Source organism: Penicillium cataractarum (genome assembly GCF_028827025.1).
Source record: "Penicillium cataractarum strain IBT 29864 chromosome Unknown utg000008l, whole genome shotgun sequence".
Lineage (NCBI taxonomy): Eukaryota > Fungi > Ascomycota > Eurotiomycetes > Eurotiales > Aspergillaceae > Penicillium > Penicillium cataractarum.
In genome coordinates this window covers 1,953,914-1,977,081 of record NW_026622744.1, presented here as the reverse complement: position 1 = coordinate 1,977,081, position 23,168 = coordinate 1,953,914, and the positions used below count along the sequence as shown (strand labels likewise).

At 50.4% G+C, this 23,168-nt stretch overlaps 7 protein-coding genes across 7 annotated transcripts; 6 read left to right on the top strand and 1 right to left on the bottom strand.

Annotated features, from left to right (window-relative positions):
- Positions 1 to 2,827: 2,827 nt before the first annotated feature.
- N7496_009852 (PAN domain-containing protein) lies at positions 2,828 to 3,411 on the top strand (the record flags this gene model as incomplete). Its single annotated transcript, XM_056702765.1, is given in 2 exon segments — positions 2,828 to 2,905; positions 2,923 to 3,411. 2 exon segments carry the CDS (start codon positions 2,828 to 2,830, stop codon positions 3,409 to 3,411), a joined length of 567 nt encoding a protein of 188 aa, XP_056551765.1.
- An 816-nt stretch (positions 3,412 to 4,227) lies between these two features.
- Positions 4,228 to 6,073, top strand: N7496_009851 (putative capsule-associated protein CAP1; the record flags this gene model as incomplete). Its single annotated transcript, XM_056702764.1, has 2 exons — positions 4,228 to 5,960; positions 6,022 to 6,073. The coding sequence occupies 2 exons, from the start codon at positions 4,228 to 4,230 to the stop codon at positions 6,071 to 6,073; spliced, it is 1,785 nt and encodes a 594-aa protein (XP_056551764.1).
- A 785-nt stretch (positions 6,074 to 6,858) lies between these two features.
- On the top strand, positions 6,859 to 8,476 carry N7496_009850 (alpha/beta fold hydrolase; the record flags this gene model as incomplete). The annotated part of the gene is made up of 3 exons (XM_056702763.1): positions 6,859 to 7,006; positions 7,113 to 7,591; positions 7,664 to 8,476. 3 exons carry the CDS (start codon positions 6,859 to 6,861, stop codon positions 8,474 to 8,476), a joined length of 1,440 nt encoding a protein of 479 aa, XP_056551763.1.
- Positions 8,477 to 9,500: 1,024 nt separating this feature from the next.
- On the top strand, positions 9,501 to 12,186 carry N7496_009849 (uncharacterized protein; the record flags this gene model as incomplete). The annotated part of the gene is given in 8 exon segments (XM_056702762.1): positions 9,501 to 9,533; positions 9,630 to 9,657; positions 9,717 to 9,823; positions 9,898 to 10,482; positions 10,533 to 11,218; positions 11,280 to 11,718; positions 11,736 to 11,990; positions 12,058 to 12,186. The coding sequence occupies 8 exon segments, from the start codon at positions 9,501 to 9,503 to the stop codon at positions 12,184 to 12,186; spliced, it is 2,262 nt and encodes a 753-aa protein (XP_056551762.1).
- Positions 12,187 to 14,101: 1,915 nt separating this feature from the next.
- On the top strand, positions 14,102 to 15,545 carry N7496_009848 (uncharacterized protein; the record flags this gene model as incomplete). The annotated part of the gene is made up of 2 exons (XM_056702761.1): positions 14,102 to 14,358; positions 14,432 to 15,545. The coding sequence occupies 2 exons, from the start codon at positions 14,102 to 14,104 to the stop codon at positions 15,543 to 15,545; spliced, it is 1,371 nt and encodes a 456-aa protein (XP_056551761.1).
- A 998-nt stretch (positions 15,546 to 16,543) lies between these two features.
- On the bottom strand, positions 16,544 to 17,451 carry N7496_009847 (putative cysteine dioxygenase Cdo1; the record flags this gene model as incomplete). Its single annotated transcript, XM_056702760.1, has 5 exons — positions 16,544 to 16,674; positions 16,736 to 16,793; positions 16,848 to 16,985; positions 17,044 to 17,115; positions 17,191 to 17,451. 5 exons carry the CDS (start codon positions 17,449 to 17,451, stop codon positions 16,544 to 16,546), a joined length of 660 nt encoding a protein of 219 aa, XP_056551760.1.
- A 570-nt stretch (positions 17,452 to 18,021) lies between these two features.
- Positions 18,022 to 19,640, top strand: N7496_009846 (GTP-binding protein RBG1; the record flags this gene model as incomplete). Its single annotated transcript, XM_056702759.1, has 9 exons — positions 18,022 to 18,042; positions 18,125 to 18,188; positions 18,260 to 18,334; positions 18,401 to 18,437; positions 18,500 to 18,570; positions 18,627 to 18,964; positions 19,019 to 19,375; positions 19,429 to 19,549; positions 19,621 to 19,640. The coding sequence occupies 9 exons, from the start codon at positions 18,022 to 18,024 to the stop codon at positions 19,638 to 19,640; spliced, it is 1,104 nt and encodes a 367-aa protein (XP_056551759.1).
- Between the last annotated feature and the right edge of the window lie 3,528 nt (positions 19,641 to 23,168).

Here is a 23,168-nt window from a genome sequence, read left to right as displayed (position 1 = left end):
GCGACTAGTTAGGCTAAATCAGGATAGCTCTTGGTCTGCTCTCTGCCATATGCTCCGACTAAAATTCCAAAAGAGTTTTGTTTATTATAAATCAAAGATAGCCAGAGAGAAAAATTTAAAACTATCTAGTGAGACGGTCCAAAAGACGGTTCAAAAGATCTTTCCAGGGAGTGGCAGTGAAAGCATATGACTTGGTTGCCCACAGGGCATTGGTTTTTTGTTATTTAACAAGGGGAGTGCACGTGTTATCTAGGGCGTAAACCGCTGTTCCTGGACCTAGTTAGGTAAAGGGTTACTTCATGATCCACTTCACCAAGAAATCGACTTAATTAAAGTCTTATCTATGCCACGCCTAGACGGAGGTCACCCTAAACAGCCAATAATAGATCACTAACCGGCACCTTTTCATCTAGGGCAGTACTCCAGGGAAGAATCCACACGGCAAATCAAAAGGCCGCACGATGAGAGTGTGGAACTACATAATCATGGGGAACAGCACTTAAATGTTCGGGTTATTACAGGTCTATCTCACGGCAGTCGCCTAATAGATCTTACGAGTAAGTGATCAGATGGCATGACAATAGATTTCTTGCATTTCTGGCAGAAGATCTTGAATCCCTGCCCCTTGACGGCAAGCAACGTACCATCATTCCAGACGCCCGGTAGCTGGTTAGTATGTGGGTATAAGTCCAAAGCCTTGGGGGTACTCACAAGTTTTGCTAGGATTATCCCCTGTGGCCACAGCAAGACTGGATTTACTTTCACCTCTTGGGGAAAACTCTACGCAAAGGAAGTAAGAAGAAAATTTGGAACAGAAGCAATCTAGAATTCTTGATCTTTCTAGAAGGAACACATGAAACAAGAGAGGGCCTATATATGCCATCGACAGGAAAAATATTTTCAAGAACATGATAATCTCTTCTGTGGTTTCGTCCTTGTCCACGCAGAGGGTTTCGTATTGTTGCTCAGCGACGGTTGACTGCGCCAGGGCGCGGGTGGTGAGCAGTGCTAGCAAAATGCCGCGCAGGTTCATAATTGTGGCTTTGTGTTTAATATCAGGTGAGAAGAGGTTGTATGTTGGTCCAGAGCATTGAAGGGAGGGGAATTCCCTTCCTTTATACAATTGGCTTCGTGGCCCTTTTCTTCTGCAGCCATGGACCCTCAACGGAACTATCATAGGATAGAAGAGCATCATATGGTTCATCGCTAAGACTCGTCTCGCCTCCTCACTTCTCTTCCCCCACTGGCTGAGGCATGCACGCTGTACTAGGTAAGGATATGTGGATGCGAGTGCCATTTTGGTCACTGATCGAATTTCGGGGCTTTCTCTTGGAATGGGTCAATTCAGCAGAACGCAGCTTTTGCCCATATTAATCGATCTACGCAGCCGGTCTCGGCATCTGTCGCGTCTACATATCTTCTCTAGTAAAAAGTCTCATCTCCTGGGCTATATTATGTGGATCGTTACGACCGATAAGGATCGCCCAAGCGCATTCAATGTATCCGCAATTTGAAATTGACTAGAAACCCCTCACCCGTAGGATCTAAAGGGCTCAATGATGTTCTCGTTCTTCTTTCTATAACCTCAGCTTACATACTTCTTGTACTACCGTTTATCATTTCCTTGCCTCGTTACCCTAACTAAGACATGATAACTTAGATTATCTCGTGTCCAGACTTAGGTACCTAGGGCTACATATTAAGTATTATGTATAGTCTCCTGCCACTTCTGCCACTCTCACAAGAATATGACTATCAGGATTACGATGGGGGTATTCAAGATTGAGGTGGACTGGCTGGACGCAAGCATCTGAACAGAGCCAAAACCTCGCCTGTAGGATGCGCGTCCCCATGCCGGGAACCAATAATCCATATTGTGGCTGAGTACACTGATCCGCATCATGTTTTGCAATATGGATTCAACAGCAAGACTTCTTGTGCTACCTTGTACTCGCAGAATATACAGTAGTTGTCCTTGGTAGCCGTATATCCGACTCCAGTTACATCATTGGGATAGCTGGGGCGATACTCAACTCAAGTTTACGGAGTACATACGTGCATATATGAAACCTGGGCTGATGATTGACCAAACTCACGATACGATCTTAAGTTCCTGTATTCATACTTCTTTGATTGGTAGGAACTTTTATCGTTGTTGGTTCTTGCTCAACCCAAAGCCCGCGAAGCATGTAATGAAGGTTAGTTGTCGCTTCTTCTCAACCAAAACTTCTAAGCCTTGTAAACTCTCCTGTTGGCTTTGCGGTTGACGAAGCGAGATGTCCTGTCCTTGCTGGGATTCTTTAAGATGCAAAGGTAAGTGAAACTACCCCTCGCATCAATATTCTAATGCAGAATGCACTTCTTGGCTGCAATAACAGAACTGAGGAAGTCTGACTTCATTCTGCATTGTCGAGAAAAGAGGACTTTCGTTTCCTTATCCTTGGGTGCCCTATAAATTCTAACCCTGCACGCCCCAACATCCGATTGTTCTACTGTGACAAGACACTCCGTTATTCCATCCATCTCTTTTCGTGACCTCACTCCGAGATGCTTATTCGTCCTTTTATTCACGTCTTAGTGACTCTGCCAGCTGTCATTGCTCAGGCTGGCACCGCCCAGGAGGAATTCGATGCGGCATGCCCTAAAAATGGAGCTTCTAAAGACCAAACAATCGACACTTTAGAGAACGGATACCAGTTTTAATATATCTGTCGTCGAAACGGCCACTCTGAAAATTTGATCACCACCACGACCTGTTCAACCATTCGTCGGTGTGCCTCCCTATGTGCTGCCGATGATGCACGCAAAGGCAGTGCCTTTTTGCACGATGCCGAGGAATGCGAGCTGTTCACCGATGGTGATGCAATCACGGCCAGACGAACCGGTGTCTTTCTTCGCCGAGAATGTGATCCAACTTCCCAGGAGCCGCCAGAGGAGTCCGACACGGGCTCATGCAGCGAAATTGAGACGGAGCTGCGCAACTGCCGGAGGTCCGAGAACCAGCTCCAAGAAACTCTTCGGCGATGTCAGAAGGAGAAGCGAGATTGTGATCAAGAAAGGAACACTTGTAACTCGAATCGTCGGAAATGTGCCGAGGATTTAGCCACATGTCGGCGAGAGGAAGAAGAACTCCAGCAAAAATGCTCCGATACGCAGCGAAAACTTGAACGGGACCTTGAAAAATGCAGAAGGCACAAGGAAGCCGAGAAAGCTTCGGCACAAAAGTGCAAGACAGCCAAATTTGCCATAAAGCTGTGCCCCAAGATTGATCAAAACCTGCGGACCTATGGTGGTTGGCAATATAAGATCTGGTGTCAGCGATGGGCCCCTGAACGTGGTGCTCCTTACAAGCAGAATGCCCTCGGTTTCCGCCAATGCCTGGTTGCTTGTTCGGCGGATCCAGGCTGTTAAGTCGTCATCTATTATCCCACGGCTCATGCGCCCTGCAAAATGTTCCCTCATTGGTCTAAGGAGCCTCTGGCCGTGTCCGAGAACTTTTATGCCAAACAGCCTATCCTGACCGCTATCCCAACGCGCGAGAAGAAATAGGCAAAGCACGTTGCTTCGAAAGCATTGAAACTGCCTATGCAATAGTCAACTATCGATGTCTCTCTGCAGTTCAAGGACGTTTATCGAATTCGAGGGAATTATGAAACTCTAAGCATTTGCTTCACACAATAACAGTCAGGATACTGATATTGATTCGAGTTTGCAGTTTTCAAATATAGTTGAATTTGAATGGTTCCTGTTCATTTCGGAAGACTGAAGAACAGAGCTTGTAGTTGCTGGTAGATGTTCAAATCAAAGATAGACGTGGCCACTCCATACATGCCATATGTAGTAGTCAACCAATCACGGGATGGCCAGAATCATTTGCCACTGGAAGATGGTACATTTTCCTCCTCGTGGAATTGAAAGTTCAACCGACTTCAATACTGAATAAATTAATTAGACAATAGACCAGAGATAACTAATAATGGTAGAAGTAGAAGAATAAAATAGTACACTTTGAACGGCTTGGCGTTTAGCGTGTCTACTTCGCGGCCCTCGAACAAAAGGCCCAGGCCAAGTTAATAATAGCCCCCCCGAGACTCCAGACCACTTGCCTGATGGAGTACACTCTCCTTAGACCCTTTTTTGCCTTGTCCACTCCCCTCCCCTCCCCCCTCTCCTTCTCATCTTGGCCCTTCAACCTCTCCACTTGGCATGCCTCCCTCAAATGGCAGGATGCGCACCCAACGTCTGATCCTCCTGCTCGCCATCGTCCTCCTCGCGTGCGTGTCGCTGGTCCTTCTCCGTCCCGATCCAACTCCCCAAAATGAACCGCTAGACCTCCCTCCCCCCGAGCCCATTAGACATCCTCAACTCCATTCGGGCCAGACCTCATACCCGCCGGAACAGGTGCACCCGGTCGCCAGCCTGATCCAGAATGCGCAGCAGCAGTTCGACCATGTGCAGTCTCGGCAATCGAAAACCCTGGCCGAGGCGGTCCAGGAGTACCAGCGCCGCTACAAGATGCACCCGCCGCCGCATTTCGACAAGTGGTTCCAATTTGCCCAGGCTAAAGGAGTGAAACTCATCGATGAGTTTGACTCGATCTACCACTCCCTATTGCCATTCTGGGCTGTGAAGCCAGCGACCATTCGCGCCCGCGCTCGAGAGACACTGGGATTTGACAATGCCGTGATTGGCCTTTTGATTCGCGATGGCAAGGTGACTCTAACGGAAGGTGGTGGTGACGGTCGCAAGTGGCAGCGCGAGGCCACGGTCGGCATGATGAAGGAGTTCGTCAAGTACCTGCCAGACATGGATTTGGTCTTCAACACGCACGACGAGCCCCGCGTGGTGATCCCCGGTGAAGACCTCCAGCGTCTGGTGCAGACTGCGACGGACCATGCTATTCCCGCTGCCTTCAACCGAAAGTCCGCGACGAATGGATGGTCGCCCCGTGCCGCTGACTTGAACAAGGGCGATCGTATCGACGAAGTGCGTACAACTCGCTTCAACCGATTCGCCCACCAACCGACCTGGACCAACTCCCGGATTTCCTGCCCCGTCGATAGCCCGGCCCGATCCCTTGATGAGGATGCCCCCGACAATGACTCCCCCTATGCGTACGGCGAACTGGGCTTCATTTACAATGCCAGCGCCTTCTCGGATATCTGCCACACTCCCTCCCTTCGATACACGTACGGCTTTTTCGATCGCCCAAATGCCTTCGATGTTGTCCACGATTTGTTCCCGATCTTCTCACAAAGCAAGATTTCCAGTTTCCAGGATATCCTCTACCCCAGTCCCTGGTACTGGGCGGACAAGGTTCCCTACCAAAGATCCAAGGACTATAGCTGGGACGCCAAATCCGACCGCATGTACTGGCGCGGGACCACGACCGGTGGCTTTTCACGTGCCGGCGGCTGGCGCCGTCAACATCGCCAGCAGTTTGTGGACAACGTCAACTCGTTGGAACCTACCAAGGTTCTCACGCAACAGCAAGACGACTCTTGGGTCTCACAGAACGCCAGCCGGGATTCCTACCGCGATTCATTTGATGTCAAGTTCACAATGATTGGTCAATGCGATCCCGATGACTGCCACGCACAAGAAGAATACTTCGACGTCGTCAAAGCTGCAGGACAGCAGGATGCATGGGCACACAAGTATCTGGTCGACATTGATGGAAATGCCTTTAGTGGTCGCTTCTATGCATTCCTTCATAGTAACAGCTTCGTCTACAAGATTGCCATCTTCCGCGAGTGGCACGACGAATGGCTCAAGCCTTGGGTACACTATGCGCCGCTCAGTTTGAAGGGCAACGAATACGTGGAGAGCATGCGGTACTTTACCGCGGAGGAAGAGGGTAAGAAGGCTGCCCCTCAGATTGCCACCCAGGGCCAGGAATGGGCGCAGCAAGTATTACGGAATGAAGACCTGGAGGTCTGGTTCTTCCGCCTCCTTCTGGAGTAAGTTTATTCCATCATTTACTGATATGCATACCCTTGCTAACATTGATCTTCTCCTCAGGTATGGCCGTCTAGTGGACGACAAGCGCGATCAAATAGGTTTCACTCTTTAAGTCGCACCTATCACCCTTTCTTCGTTCGTGTTTAGATATCGCCCTTGTATATATACCCCTAATATTCCCGCCGATCAGCTGGCTGAATCCCGATTCAGCATCCTGCGGGACCTCGACGAGATTACGGCCTTTTCCTTTCGTTGGCTTCTATGCTTTGATTCCTGACATGTCGCTCTACTTGCATCGTTCCCTCCATGTGTTAATACCCTTTTTTTTCTGTCATTTGATTGAATCAGCCGGACTCATTTCTGTTGTCAAAGATCTGAACCCTTTTTGTCTACTTGATCTATTTGCATGTGTGAAGGGGAACTTGGCGTTCTCCGAGATGGGAGGCTTTACGGGCTCTCCCCAAGACTGCATTTCAATGTGTATCCTTTTTAAATACTTATATAACCATGTCTATTAACAATGGCTTTCTTTTTTTTCACGGGATAGTCTTCCCATTCAGTACCGATATCTTGGGTTTCGTGTACCTGCATAACTCTGCGATGCTGCAGGTTTATCAACTTTATCAAACCTTATGCAAATCGAGCTGCTCCCAGAAATGGTTAGCGCTGCGAGAGCGGGCCCGTTTAGGCTGACTAACTGACTCGCTGGGTGACGAAACGTTGCCAAAGCTCCGAGGTCCCCCGCCGATGGAGCTCTCGGAGCTTTTTGTTTTAGGATACCGAAGACCGTGCCAATGCGCCCTTATTATTTCTGTCACTATATTATTTCTATGTGCTTACTTTTGCGTCTCTTACCCCTGTTCATCTGATGCACAATTGACTGGTTCTCGCTCCATCATGGGCAACTTCATCACCAAAGCCATCACCAGGCTGGTCACATTCGCCTATGGTCTCTATTCGGTGTGCCTATACGGATACTTAGCCACTAAGAGGGGCACGTTTTTCAAGAAACGCACCGACAGACAGAATCTTGAGTTGCAACTTGGTAAGATCCTTCTTTTTTTCTAGCCATCGTCGTTTCTTTGCTTTTGGCAGCCGGTCCCTATTCAAATAAAGAAGAAACGTCACTGATGATCATGGTGGATCCGTAGCTCGCGATCGCCTGTGGAACCTTTCTAAAGACTACGCCGGCCTCTCCCACTACTTCCTAACGCTCCCAAGCGGGTTCAAATTCCATTTCGTGAGCAATGGTGCTCATGGTTCTCCGTCGGCATTGACGTCGGAAAAGCCTCTTGTTATCTTTATTCATGGATTCCCCGATAGTTGGGCTATCTGGCGTTATATCGCCACCGCGCCATCTCTACAGAGCTCCGCCAATGTCGTTGCTATTGACCTGCCTGGATATGGTGGAACGGAAGGTCTGGAGAAATACACGGCTACAGCTGTGTTGGAGAAACTGACCGAACTTATTATTACCCTCCGCACGCAATATGGCGTTGATCAGGGTACCGAGACGAACAAGAAGCGAGTCATTATCGTGGCTCACGACTGGGGATGCGTGCTGTCGATGCGACTTGCAGCCGAGGCACCATCGCTGGCACATCGATTTATCCTGTCCAATGGTCCATTGGTATGTTATGCATTGATGCTTATTTTAACAACACCCCCTGAGCAGTATGAATGCTTACGATACCTGTGATAGATGAGCTTGGCTGGATCCAACGTTCGCCGCATCGTTGCTTCAGCATCCAAGATTTTCAATACTGCTCTGGCCGCTCCACTCTCATCCCGTACGCCATTGCTCCAGGCCCTTCGAACTCTGGGACCCGTGTTCCGCCAACTCAAGATGTCCGGTTATGTCTTTGCCATGCAGCTGCCTCCCACGCTGGTGACTTATTTCCTAACTGGAGGCAACTACTCCTTCATGGCAGGTATTCACAAGGGCTCTCACGGACGAGGCGAGTTCACCCCGAGTGATGAAGGCACCTCCATGGCCAGCAGCATGGGCCCGTCCCTTGCCGAGTCCAAGACGCAGACTGCCGGCGGCGAGTCATACCCGAGCACCATCAAGTATACCCACAATTTCGCCAACGTCCTACACATGGCCGGGTACTACCGCGATGGCGCATCCGTAGCAAGATGGCGCAAATCCGTCGAGACCGTCGCCAACCTGCACAGCATTGCTGGCGGCAACGAGCTTCGGCGCAGCAACAGCGGGGCCGGTCTGCTTGACGAGGGTACCCCCGGTGCCTTGCAGGCGAACTCGACCGTGTTCTGGGGTCAAAAGGATATTGCGCTGAACCCGCAGATCTGCCTGGATGGCATGGCCGATTATCTGGTTGCCGATAGCCAGGTGGTGATGCTTACCGAGTCTGGCCACTTTACTCCGATCGAGCCAGAGAGCCGGGTTGCCATGGTGAAGGCCGTGGAATGGGCCATTCACGGCGAAAAGGGCGATATCGGCGCCGTTATTCAGGAGTGCTATCCGAGCGCAAAGGTCATTGCCCGGCGATAAACGCGGTCGGCGTGTAACTCTGGGGAGAGTTGAATTGATTTGTCTATGGGTGGAAGAGTCGTTGTGTTGTGTGTGGATGCTCTATGATCCCCGTGCATGTCTGATTTATATCAAGTTTCTTGCTCCGGAAGTTATTTTTGGTTTAAGTACTTCGGACTACTATGGACCGTTGGCGTCTTGCATAATTGTGACGCGCCCTGGCCACATCCCGGGCCCGAGGGCTTTTGTCTTAGTTTCATGTAAACAGAAAGTGTGAGCCCAAGCGCAATGCAGTTACAGTACCTACAGTTCATACGTATTATTCGAGAAAGACCGTCAAATATTTCAATCATCCATTGTTCGGATCGGACACTAGGCGGATCTTCCGTGCCCCAAGTGGATTCGGTGAGGGGAAAAGCCCCTCAAGATCTTCAAAAGATGGGGGTTTTCTACAGAACAGTCCAAGTTGTAAGTGGTCTAGAAGCTAGATAGGAATCAGTCATACTGTTATTATCCGTACTTCGTCTTCCAAAAAAACCCCCTCAATTCGCAATCTCCACCTTGTCGTACTTCCGCCACCCCCGCCGAAGCTCTCGGAGCTTCCATCTTAGCTTTCCCCAACCTTCGACTCGCCTTCCACCCTTTCCAACCCTTACCTTCCTCTTTTCTTTCAAACTCTACTCTCGACTCTCCGACACACCCCCTGATTTAACCTTCCTCAAGAAAATATTCCCCCCTGACCTTGCACAACGGAAATGATGCAGCGCTGGTGAACGTCAACCCGTTTTCGTCCGCTCGAACGTCCGATCCAGGTACCACAGTTCCCCCCGGGCCCGCTTGTTGACGGGGCCAGTCCGAACTGAATTGTCGCGGAAAGCAGCGCGTAACCCCCTCCGATCCACGATAAATATAGGCTTCGGTCGGAGGTCTTGTTCGCCTTTGCGATTTTCTTTTTCCGGGAAAGACTGAGAAATTGTCGCGTTGTCTTTCGCTGATTGTCTTGGAAGGAGGCCGTTGACGGACTTGGGTTTTGTTGAGGGACGTCATGGCGTCCGAGCGGAGTGCCGTTTACTGCACGGTTTGGATTCCCCTCCCTCCTAGTACCCTCCGACGGTCTTATACGGTGCAAGGCATGCAGAATGAGAGGAAATACTAATTGCAATTCGTTTGGCAGCTCCTGTTGAGCGATTCATACTTGCCGGGTAAGCAATTGGTGCCCTTGTGCGTTTGTCGGTGCTTTTGATCTAATTCTCGGATCTAGGTGCTATGGTCCTGGCGCATTCTTTGCGCGACAATGGCACAAAGGCAAGGTTGATCGTCCTGTACACACCGGATCGATTACGACAAGAAACGATCAATGAATTAACGGTGTGTATCATCTGAATTACAGCGCAATTGCCTGCTTCCCAAACTTGCGCGACTAACTTGATCTTCTACCGAAGACCGTCTACGATGAGCTGATCCCAGTATCTTCGCTGGTAAACGGTACACCCGCAAACCTCTGGCTTATGGACCGCCCGGACCTCATCGCGACATTTACAAAAATCGAGCTTTGGCGTCTGACCCAGTTCTCAAAAATCGTGTATATCGACTGCGACATCGTGGCCATTCGCGCTCCGGATGAATTGCTCGCGCTCGAAGTCGACTTTGCAGCGGCACCCGACGTCGGCTGGCCAGATTGCTTCAACAGTGGGTTGATGGTACTACGACCTAACCTGCAGGATTACTATGCACTGAAGGCGCTGGCAGATCGAGGCATTAGCTTCGATGGCGCGGACCAGGGCCTGCTCAACATGCATTTCCGGGACTGGCATAGGTTGAGCTTCACGTATAATTGTACGCCCAGTGCAAACTACCAGTACATTCCTGCCTATAAGCATTTCCAGGGTTCAATCAGCCTGATTCATTTTATTGGGGCGCAGAAGCCTTGGACTTTGCCGCGACAAGTGGTGCCGCTGGAATCGCCGTATAATCAATTGCTGGCACGGTGGTGGTCAATTTATGATAGGCATTATCGTCCACCATTTGTGAGTTTTAAAAGCAAGCTCCGGTTTAATTGAGACTGATCGGGTTTTAGGTATCTGTTCCCCAACGAGAGAGCGGTGTGCTACTCCCGCCACGAGACATGGCAGCCCATCATGGCCACCGGCAAGCATCAAGTCATAGTCCGAAGAGGGTTCATTTCGAGGAACCAGTTGGGGAGACATACGTTGAGCAGGGAATAGAGCCTCAAAGTGCTCCATCTGGTGAACACGGTCCCGTGGAGTTCCATGGTGAAGCTGCTCATACCCATCAAGACATGCCAGAGGTCGTATCGAGTGATCAACAAACACAAGATACTACCTGGCAGCAAGATTCTGGTTACAAAGATTTTGGTCACCAAGAACCTACTTATGATGCCCATCAGACAGCCCAGGAGATCACTCCACCAGTCATACCCGTACTGAGTGCAGTCCCGCAGTATGTGCGTGGAGAAGAGCATGTTTCGACTTACATTGCGCCTGTGCCAAATACTCAGATACCGGCTTTCCAGGTTCAGAGAGACCAGCACATTCATCACCAACAACCTGAAGCTCCTCCAGAGTATCATTCCCACCAACACCACCAGCAACATGCACCACCGCCAAGCTCGGATCCGCCAATTCATCACCCACAGCCTGTAGCACCCCCAAGGTCGGTGAATGAGCCCCGCCAACCCTCTCCTCCCCCGGAGCCAGAGGTCCCATCTTTCGAAGCACCAAGGTCAGAATGGGATGCCTCACGGTAAGGATTTGATTTTTGTATATGTCTCATCATTAAAGGGTTAGCTGCTTATACTTCAAAGAGAGCCACCACCGCTGCACTCCAGGCCAGAAGGAGCCAACTTCAAACACCAAACATACACCATGTCTGAAGACACCGCGCTGTTCCAACCACCCCCGTCTTACCCCGAGGCACCGAAAAATATGTACTATCAAGTTCCTCCAACAAAGCCAGAGCCACAGCGAATCACACAGTTATTCCCCTGGGAAACGCACGCGCCCAGGCCCACCCGTATCTTTGCCCCCGAGCAGCCCGTTCCTCTAGCCTCACCACCAGAAGAAGCCCTTCCAGTGCCGCCCACAGAACCGGCAGTTCCATCCGAGATCCTGCCATTCCGAGCCCCCTTCGAGCCCTCTGCCGAGACCTGGGAGTCATACAATCGTTCCAACGCATGGGACGAAGACCCCGACATCCAACGCTACATCGAGTCGATCCAACAAGCGCGACGTGCCCGCACACAAGTGATATCCGGGTCCAGCCACCCAAGCACGAGCACACGGTCCAGCCAAGACCTTACGAGCTCTCCCGCAACGACCGTCACAGGACCCCCTCCGGCCACCGGCCCAGCATCATCCTCACCGATTTCCCCACGGAAATCGAGCGTCCCAGTCTCCCCGTGACACCCGCGCCGATCCAGCGCAACAGGGGCATCACCGGCGACGGCGACGAGAATGATGCTTCCGGTACGGCCGCCCTCCCTGCTGCCGAGGGGGTCCCGAGCCAGCAGGAATGGGTGGGTGTCACGGTTGATGCGTTTTCACAAGTGCTCCGAGCAACGTACTTATTGTGGCGGTTTACAGAATCCCCTGGCCAGTCTGGAAGAACTGCGTCGCCGGCAATCCGAGGTTTTGGAGCATCCCGAGCGATTGGATGAGCGGCTTGCTGCAGTTGCGAGCAAGTCTGGGTCTTGGTCTGTAGGGCGAGGGTAGGCCTCGCCTATGTCTACTAATGATTGGCTCCCTGGGGGTGTAGCTACTACAGCTACATATGTAGCAGCCTAGCAGGGGACTAGGGCAGGAACGTGCTGGGTTTCCTTATTTGGAAGTTCGATTATCGTTTTCTTGGCGATGATTTAGCGGAGAACCTCTTAATTTTCTTCCCCTTTTTTTCTCTTTGTTTATTTTGATTTCTTTTCTCCTCGGTCATTCTTTCTGCTCTATTTGAAGCACTTGGGCGTCTTTGCATACGTCCGTTTCTCGCATTTTGTACATTGCATATGCATCAGCTCGTCCACAATGAATTTTTGCGCTTCCCGCTACACAACCATAGAACTCGACAGCTCTTCCCGTCGCTAAAATTCCTCTTAATTTCAATATTCGAATGTGGACTCCTTCTCCACTCGCTATGCACGCTTATCTCGAATGCCGAACACACAAACCGAGCATGATTCAGACCGTAGATCGGAACTGTAGCTCTCAGGTGTCCAACGAACTTCGCTAGGAAGATAACTATTCCCTAGAGGCCAGGCCGCGTCGCATTTCTTCACCCTAAAATTTACCTGCCTGATAGGGGGACTAGCGTGCCGGGAGGATTAGCCATGCGAGGGCAAAAGCCAATGAGCGGGCCGGGAAGAAAATTTAAGACGATGCTTATCTACGCCTAAAATCAACCTAAAATCCGTGTGGCGAACCGGTGAGAGAAAAAAGGCTGACCGGTTCTGGGTCGAGTACGTAGCCAATGTTAACGTTTGTGAATTTCTCGGAATGTTCCCGCTGGACCTTATTATTAAAATTCTCTTTTCATTTCTAAACTTCTTGTGCCTAGGCTTGGTGGCTGATTTCTGTTAAAGGTTTTCTTCTCGTTCTTCTTCTGTGGCTGGTCTCGTGATCTCGGGATCCGGCGAACCCTATTGTTCAAAGTTTCGACGTCAAGATTAGTAAAGGACCCTGGCTCGGAACTGTTGAGCCGTGTACGCGTGGCTTATGGCAGAGATTTTCTATTCTATTTTGTGGCTTGATGATGGGCTTGAGGGCTTCCGGGGAGGAATATTCAGCCGCATTTACATCATATCTTGCTACACAGTAGTTAGAATTCCATCCTAATACGCTATCATCTGTCGAACAGGTTGCGCTGCCAATTTTCAAATGGAATCAGTTATGGAAGGCTCGGAAAGTCTAAAACACGTGGATGACTCCCCATACCGCGGAGTCTGCCCAGTGCTCCGAGGGAGAACGGCGATCTGTTGGGGTTTCACCCAAAGACATGCATCGTATAGACCCTCCTTCCCCCGCCCCAGCATCGTACGACCAATCTACAAAGCCCGAATAGTGCTTGGAAGTGGGCTTGGGGGATCCGCCGTAGTTCCACTATTGTTGTCGACGGAAGTAACCTCGTTAGTCATGGAGGTGACCTTTTCCATTACCTACAGAATCTCCATTGCCCCGTTATAGTGACCCTTACGGATAGCTTATTGGCTCACAATCCGAAGTTCGGCCCGAGTGACAAACCACCCGCCAATCAAGGATTCCCACGGAATGTTCGGCGGGTCTTCCATGGGACGTTCGATGCAGATTTGGTGCAGATTTGCCTCCCACGGGGGCAACATCGGCCCTGCGGAGAATGGGGCATACCGAAACTCAAAATGGCAGGCTGCTGGCTGGCAAGATTTCTGTTATTAATTGAATACCCCAGTCCCCCCGTCTTTCTCCTTTCACGTACTCCTCTTTATCCTTCTTCCCCTCGTTTTCTATTTCCTTCTAGTTTCTTGTTTGCATATAGGTGGAGGGAAACGACCTTCTAAAGACTGTGAGCTCGTATCCTCAACGACCGGCTCAGCATTAACATTATTTCATCATTTGTTTGAGATCTGCTGCTGCCTTTGATTCGAGTATCATCATGTCAAACATGGAGACTGTCACAGCCCAGCCTCCGGCCTATCACAATGACAAGATTGGCGAGCAGAAGCACTCTCCCCCCAACTTTGAGGAGGAGGGTGGCCTCAAGCACGGCGAGGTCGCCGATGCTTTTGGTAACGAGGAATATGCCGAGATCAAGTACAAGACTCTCAAGTGGTGGCAATGTGGTCTGCTTATGATTTGCGAGTCTGTCTCGCTGGGTGTCTTGTCATTGCCCTCTGCTGTGGCTACACTGGGCCTGGTGCCGTGAGTATTTCCAATTTATTGATTCTAAAGAAAAAAGACTGTATAACTAACATATCTGCTTTTTTTCTTCCAGTGGTGTGATTCTTATCATTGGTCTGGGTCTTCTGGCCACTTATACTGGATATAACATTGGCCTGATGCGTGAACGCTACCCGCACATCCAGAACCTGGCTGATGCTGGTGAGATTCTGCTTGGCCGTTTCGGCCGTGAGCTCTTCGGAGCTGGTCAATTCCTCTTCTGTATCTTCGTTATGGGCAGTCACATCCTGACCTTCCGCGTCATGATGAACACCATCACCAACCATGGCACTTGCTCCATCGTCTTCAGTCTGGTCGGCATGCTCATCTCCCTGGTCCTGTCCATCCCCCGCACCATGCGTGGCATGACCTGGATCTCCTTCGCCTCCTTCCTCTCCATCTTCAGCGCCGTCATGATCACCATGATCGCCGTCAGCGTGGAGGAGCACCCGGGCCGCGTCATCGAAGCCACCGTCGAGACCAACCTGTACACCGCATTCCAAGCCGTCTCCAACATCGTCTTCGCCTACTGCGCTCACGTCGCCTTCTTCGGTCTGATCGCCGAGATGGAGACCCCCAAGGACTTCAAGAAGTCCCTCTTCATGCTTCAGGGCTTCGAAATCTGCCTGTACCTGACCGCCGCCGTCGTCATCTACTACTACGTCGGCACGGACGTCCAGGCTCCCGCCCTGCTCTCCGCAGGCCCTCTCATGAAGAAGATCGCCTTCGGCATCGCCATCCCTACCATTGTCGGCGCCGGCGTCGTCAATGGCCACATCGGCCTGAAGTACATCTACTTCCGCCTCACCGCCAAGTCCGACCTCATGCACCAGCGTAACTGGAAGTCCGTCGGCCTCTGGCTCGCACTCGGCGCCTCCTGCTGGATCGTCGCCTGGATCATCGCCGAGGCTATCCCCGTCTTCAGCGACCTGAACTCCCTCATCAGTGCCCTGTTTGCTTCCTGGTTCAGCTACGGTCTGTCCGGTGTGTACTGGCTGCACCTGAACGCTGGCCAGTGGTTTGCTTCCCCGCGCAAGATTGCCCTGACCATTCTGAACATTGCTATTGCCCTGTTTGGTCTTGCGCTTTGCGTGCTGGGTCTGTATGCCTCCGGCACGGCTATTCATGATGACACCAGCAGCGCTAGCTTTAGCTGCTCTTCTACTTAAGAAGAGGCCGGTGGTTTTTATGTTTGAATGTATATATTGTTTTGAAACGTGTTTTCTTGTATGAGTTGCATATTTGCATATAGATAGCTTGGTTTTCCTTTTGCATGGCATGCGTTTCTATGGATTAGAGGCTAGACATACAAATTCACATTACTGGCTAATGAAATTTCTTCTGGAAATGTCCTCCATCACAAGTAAATTGTTCTTAAATATGAGATGACTACCGCCAACCATAATTGATATCACGGCCTAGCTAATGACAGGGATCATGCTTCAGGGTTCCGAAACAGCAACCTCCCTGTTCACTTCTGCTCGGAGGGGAAATAGAGCACGGCTAGCTCTGAGGGCATTTTCTAGACCCTAAACAACAAGATACAATACGGGGTCTATACAGCAGAGCTGAATACAAGACTGATATCTCGTGAAACTCGAGGCGCCGCAACATTCAAGTAAGCCATAAGCGCCCTGCTCAAACTCAATTTGTTTCCGCTTATCGGATCTTCAAATCTTGAAGCATCGCCATCAGCCACCACGGCCCTTCAATTACGTTGTTCACAAATTTTGTTCTGCAACAAGTGTCAGAGGGACTGCGGGCTTCATTGTTTCATGACTTTCCCAAGAACAAAAGCAACCGAGAGAGCTGCCAGTATACACATGGATCTACCATATTGCAGTGAGATTACAGTAGGCAATCGGGTTGATGGGTATTTGTCATTCAATCATTAATAATGGCTATGGTGGTGGGCTCTTCACTAAAGATAGGGGACAGGAAATGACAAGGGGGGGGGATTGACAATTGTAGAATTCTAAGCCCGTGATCTAGGAAAGACGCTCAAAACAACGAGTGTACCGGAAGCTCTTCCATCAAGGGTGCTAGCTGGGAGAGTGAATGCATGTGATGATGTGGGAGTGACTTAGGTATGAGTGGAAAGACAGTATCTTCAGGCCGTGTGGGTGCATAGAGCGACTTTAGTCGTTTTGACAAATGCAGCCTGGCCTTACACCTGCCCATCATTGAGTCGTTTACCGCGGACGGAATAAAAGTTGGTTTGCTTGATGTGAACTGACTTGCCAGTCTTCTCGTCAAAGAGTGAGAATCCGTAGTTGGCAGCATTAGGGGGTGTGTAAACTGTAAAACAATCAATGTCAACAGATAAAGCAAACGAATGTCAAAACTCGGGTTCACCTACGATGTAGTGAAATAGCAAAGTCATCTGGGTGAGGGTTGGAAATTCTATGAAGACCGAGCTGTTTTCATCAGTCAGTATCGTTATGGACACTAACATAAGACGGATTCCTTACTTTGTCAGACATGTAAGTCACCTGGTTCTCTTCGTAGACAGTCTCCCGGGTGAGTTGTGGGGGAGAAGTCTCTCCTTGCTCAATCTTCTTCTTATCTGGCCAGGAATAGAGCGTCTCCTTGAGCTTTCCCTTGAGTATCTGTTAATCCAGTCAGCATGTGAGTCCATTGTGTAAAGTCTGCTTGGACCGATAATACCTTCATCACACAATGTGCATTTGCATGGTCATGAATCGCACTACTCTTCCCAGGGCTCCAGACGAGGATGAGCTGGTTAAAGCCACGGTCAGCAAGTTCATTAGGTACACAAACTCATCTCAATGTCGAGGGCGAAGATCAACTGACCAGGTTGCTCTTGCCATTTCCCTCGTCGATTAGATTTCTCGTATAACCCCGACTGGAATCTCCCAGAGCATATGGTCCCCATTCTCCCTCATCCGAGACGTATCGCTCCATCAACAGCTGGATGTTCATGGGGTCAACATCATCAGAGTCAAGGCCAGAACTGGGCCCGAGAGCAGCACTGAGGTCCTCGACGAGTTGTTCAAAGGCCACGGTCTTTTCAGACTTGCTGGGCGAATCAGACTCGTTCTGGATGAATGGCATTGTGAGAGTGTTCTGTTATCTGATGTTGGCTCTGTTAACAGTTGAACAACCAGCGCGAATGATGAGGCAGTCAGATCAAATAGGCCCGTTATCGGACTTTGACTCGGGAAGAATGCTGCTCTTTTATGCACTTCTCCCGGACGAGATCAAGAATTGCGATTGAAGCGTGCCAGCGTCACCATGTCACACAAAGGTAACCCAGATGCGATTAACCATCAAGGTTCGGAATGGCGAGATTGAACGACTTGATAGGAGATTGTTCGATCGCCATCTTTTCCGCTCCTACCAAACCGAGAATCGATAAGAAGGATATTGTGGCCTGAGGCCTGAAATATATTACCCGAAAAGTCAGGCACACTATGACATAGCCTGGTGCCTCAGGCCAACACCCCGCCCTGACTAAGAAAGAGTGCCACACTTCAAAGATTGTTTCTCCACCAATTTTATCGCTTTCGCCGCGAAGTTGTCCTGCTACACAACGAGGGAGACCAAAACTCGAGCGAACCCCGGACCCTGTCGAAATAGAACACTAAACCTCTCCCCCGACGGTTTTCTATTTTAACCGCCAACATGTCGACCACCATTGAGAAGGTTAGTGCGCCAACTCGCTCCGCTTGTTCAAACCCAAAATCGCCTTGCAGACAGTCGCTAATGCAGACATTACTGGGTATAGATCAAGGAGATCGAGTCCGAGATGGCTCGGACTCAGAAGAACAAGAACACCTCCTTCCATTTGGGTACGACTACCCCGCGAACACAAAACCCCTCGAAACCGAATAAAAGTGATCAGGGCTGACAATCGGTGAAGGACAACTTAAGGCAAAGCTTGCGAAGCTCAAGCGAGAGCTGTTGACCCCCTCTGGCGGTGGTGGTGGCGGTGGTGGTAAGTGTTTTTCAATATCAAGACTCTGTGGGCTCCCGTTCAATCTCTAATTCCAACATTCTATAGCCGGTTTCGATGTTGCGCGTACTGGTGTTGCCAGTGTGTAAGTCACTCGACGACGACACAACAATATTGGAAAAGGCAGGATACTGATGGTGAATACAGCGGCTTCATTGGTTTCCCCTCCGTCGGCAAGAGTACTCTGATGAGCAAATTGACTGGCCAGCACTCGGAAGGTGTGTTTCTGCAAGAAAAGTTTTTGCATTGATCAATGACTGATATCATCGTATAGCTGCCGCTTATGAGTTCACGACCCTCACGACTGTTCCGGGACAGGTGATGTACAACGGTGCCAAGATTCAGATTCTCGATCTCCCTGGTATTATCCAAGGTGCAAAGGATGGTAAGGGTCGTGGTCGTCAGGTCATTGCTGTGGCCAAGACTTGCCATCTGATCTTCATCGTCCTCGATGTGAACAAGCCTTTGGTCGATAAGCGCGTCATTGAGAACGAATTGGAGGGATTCGGTATTCGTATCAACAAGTCGCCCCCCAACATTGTGTTTAAGAAGAAAGACAAGGGTGGTATTGCGATCACGAGCACTATGCCTTTGACGAACATCTCGCAGGAGGTGAGTAGTGGATCTTGCGGCGCTTTGAAAACCACGACTAATTTTATTTTCCAGGAAATCAAAGCTGTGATGAACGAGTACAAGATCTCGTCCGCTGATATCTCCATCCGTTGTGATGCTACTATTGATGACCTGATCGATGTCCTTGAAGCTAAGAGCCGAGCTTATATTCCCGTCGTCTATGCGCTCAACAAGATTGATGCAATCTCCATCGAGGAGCTGGACCTTCTTTACCGGATTCCCAACGCCGTCCCTATCAGTTCAGAGCACGGCTGGAACATCGACGAGCTTCTGGAGATGATGTGGGAGAAGCTCAACCTTCGACGAATCTATACCAAGCCCAAGGGACGCGCTCCCGACTACACAGCACCCGTTGTGCTTCGTGCTTCGGGATGTACCGTGGAGGACTTCGTATGCACACTTCTATCCGTCACTTTCAATTGGACCACGCTAATCGGTGACAGTGTAATGCCATTCATCGAACGATCAAGGATCAGTTCAAGCATGCCATTGTGTACGGTCGCTCCGTCAAGCACCAGCCGCAACGAGTCGGCCTTGCGCACGAGCTCGCTGACGAGGATATCGGTACGTCCTACCCTGCCATCCAACAATCGACACCTCTAGTCCCAGGTGAAAGCTGACCTTTTCGGTTATAGTGTCTATTGTGAAGCGTTAAAGAGTCTCATCACAATCCTTGGCCGTCATCGCCCTCGTGTGAATTGACGAGTCAATCTCAATCGCATTGGGTTATGGCCCGTGGTCGGAGTCAGCATGATCTTCACCCCCCTGTAGCTCTATGCTGACAGGTACGGGGAAGTTCTGGGTTACAGCTCCCCGTAGGACGCCACGGGCTCCCAGTGTGGTTGGACGGCAAGAGAAGCTCTCTCCGCACAGACGTTGATATCAAGTTCATCAAAATTGGGGGTCTCAACAAGTTCACAGGATTTGTCGAGGAAGGAAAATCACTGGGCTGTGAACGAACCCTTTCGGGGGCCGCGCATGCACAGCTTGCTTAATGTGATTTCATTCTTCCGTGCCCCCTGGTGCGCTCCCGAGTGCAGTGTGGCCCGAGTCCACGAGGGAGCTCGTCGAGTTCAAGAAAGGGCCGATGAATTTGCATTTCGGCCTCCCAGGGACAGCACGAGGGGAAGGATGATGGATATGTTTCTTTTCTCTTTGATCGGTCTTTGCGGACACAAAGCTTTTCTTTCTTTTTTTTTCTTCCTTTTTCCCTATCTCTCCCGTCTTCTTTTTGATACTCTGTATGGTCCTTGCAGCGACCGGACCGGCCCATATTGTTATGATTACCCCCCATTCATTCTCCATTGCGCGAGTTTGGTCTCTTTGTTCGCTTCATGAACATCCTAAAATGGCAAACAAAAAGTTCTAGATCGAGGCCTGGCATTTCAAACCGGACCAGAGTTGCAGAAGTACGGTACTATGACCTACTGCATGTACCTCACTATCATTGCCACCCTCGGGTGGACTACTTGTCCACCAAAAAAAAAATAATTCAAACCCAATGAACCATTTTTTTTTCGTAAATTGACTTTTTTCGCCCAACCGCCTTGCACTTTAATCTCAAGCATGCAACCCACAGGGTCAAAAAAAAAGCCAGCCACACTGCCTCATACCGATATGCGACATGCATGGATTAACTGCGACTGGGCCAATGAGACACCCGGTATATAGAATGCCACGCTTATGGTATTGAGAACTAACTAAATTAGATGCAGGCCCATATCCTTATCGGTCCCAGATGCCCTTTCACTATCCCGCGTGTGAGTCGATGCCGGTCCCAAACCTGGCATTTTCTCCATCTGGGACATCTCCTTCTGTACATGCGAAGCCGCAGATGCACGACAATCCTTACTAGTTGAATTTCTTTGTCTTGCCAGCGATTTCCCTCTTTGGTGGCATATTCTTTTCTTGCTGTCAACAAAGCCTCCTCGGACCCGAGACTTCAATTACTTTCTAACGAGGCTGGCAAAAAACAGCAACCACCCTCCTCCATCAGGCTGATTTCCCCCTGTCAAGCCACCCCCAAATCTGGAACAGAGCCAGTTTCCCCTTTCGCCGATCTGCCGCCAGGTTATGGTCTGGAGGGTCGATGATTTCCAGTCAGCTCAGGTCAAAGCTCCGCGTCCTCCCAGTTGACAGTTGATAGCTTCGAACCGGAGGTGACTCTTTCCCCTCCTCGTCGCCAATCCCCATCTCCACTTGACTCCCGTCTCCCTTGAAAGGCAATTATGGTGTGCATACCGTGCAGAAACAGTTAGACCACGACCCTCCCTTCCGCCCGTAGTGCACTGACCCTATAAGCTAGCTAATCACAGCGATGATTTGGGCGTCTTCTTCTGGCCCCGTCTGGCCCCTCCCAGCCCTCGTGTTGATTTTCGGCAACGGTGATCATGAATCACTACTCCTCGATTCGGGGGGATGCGTATACCCGCCATCTCCGCAAAGGCTAAAGACTCCGAGAGGACTCTCCGGGATCCGATAGGACAACGGCGCTAGTTCAATTGGTCTTTTTGCCCTAGGCCTAAGGGCCTGAGGGGGGCAAGCGGCGAAAAGCAAAAATGATATGTCGACCGAGCAGAGAGCACGTTTTCCTGCAGTCCGTGTCCCTGCAACTGTCCCCTGCTCGGTACCAAAATTTGGATCGTGTCAAAAGTACGGAGAGCCGGGGAGGAGAGGGGGGTGCACCCCGCCCGCGATGCTCGAGTCGAGTCCGCTAGGGCATGTTATTGTATCTACCCTACCACCTCCAGGCCACGGTCATCGCGTGTGTGCGGTACACTGCGGTTTAGCTAGGGCAGGCCGGGCTTTGCCCTCGAGCTTCCTTCCTTGAAAGATCTGCGTTCAGCAGCGGCGGGGATTGACATGGCCTGCATCTGTGAACGGGAACTCTCAGCAGAGGAGGTCAACTACGCCATATTGAGCGAGGGTTTGAGAGCAACGAACGATGATGCCATTGAAGGATTATTCCTTCGAGAAAGAGTAAGAATATCCGCAACAAGCGGTGAAAAGAGCATTGAATGCCCAGTTGCGTTCGCGACGTTTATCTGATCATCTCCACCCATCGAAGGACCCGGTGACCCTCGGTGTACTGGGATTGAGGTGCCACAACAGGTAGGAGGGTGAGGTCTCTGGAAAGTCACGGTCCAATGGGGAGAGTTGAGGATGAGAGAGCACTCAATGTTCTCCATCTCCCGTTAGGTTTAGTGCCCGCCGTACATACACTTACATTTTACATACTGTCTTCGTAACTGTACTCCGTACAGTTAGTTCATGGAAATCCCGTTCTGTACGGCTGCGGAGACTCGCGGACACCAGTAGTTTAGCGTACTGGTGAATACCTTTTCCAAGTTTCCCCCTCCTTCTCCTGCTCGGACGGGGCCTTAGTGCAGTTGGTTAGCGCACTCAGAACAGTTAGTGCTCAGGAGGAGTTAGCGTAGTGGAGCATCGCCCGCAAATCGCCGATCTCGATAGCCCGGACACTCACGAGGAGACGGGTTCACGATCTGGTCCGTTCTCAGATGCTAAGTTGACGAGATCGGCAGGATTCTCCAAGCTACTGCATCAGTACCCTCTTGGGGGATCCAGCTGGTGCCATGGATTGAGGTATGGACTTGGACGACATGGACCATGGTCGATGGGATTGTTAGTGTATACAAGGGGGAAACTAGTCTACCAGAAACATGAGAATACATACTAGAAATACTCGGCTGGAAAGGCCTAAGTAAATACAATAGTTTGTCCGATGGTACGGCCCGCTGGACGTTAGTATGTCAGAAATAATGGGGTACTCTATATGCTCTGCAGTTAGGGAACCACCAATCAACCCTGTTCTTCAAGTCCAGGTTCCATATCTTTAGAATCTTTCATCATAATTATTAGCTATTCAACTAGACTTTCTCACCGTCTAATGAACTCGTTTAGGTAGTTCTCCCATCAGGTGACTGGGCTGGCACCGATCCCGGCTTTGGCGACAGGAACCTCTCCGAATTGCCCTCTCGGCCCTGCTCGTGGAAGATCCATCCACCACACCTCGTTGCATTGCATTGCATTAGGCGGGGCTGCAATGCCCTTCCCCGGAGTCGCAGGCACGGCTGAGGTTCATTGACATGACTCGAGGTTTCGAACGCGAGCTCCACAAGCCTTCTCCGAGATCCTAGAGCTCAGATTTGGATTCTCCGCCATT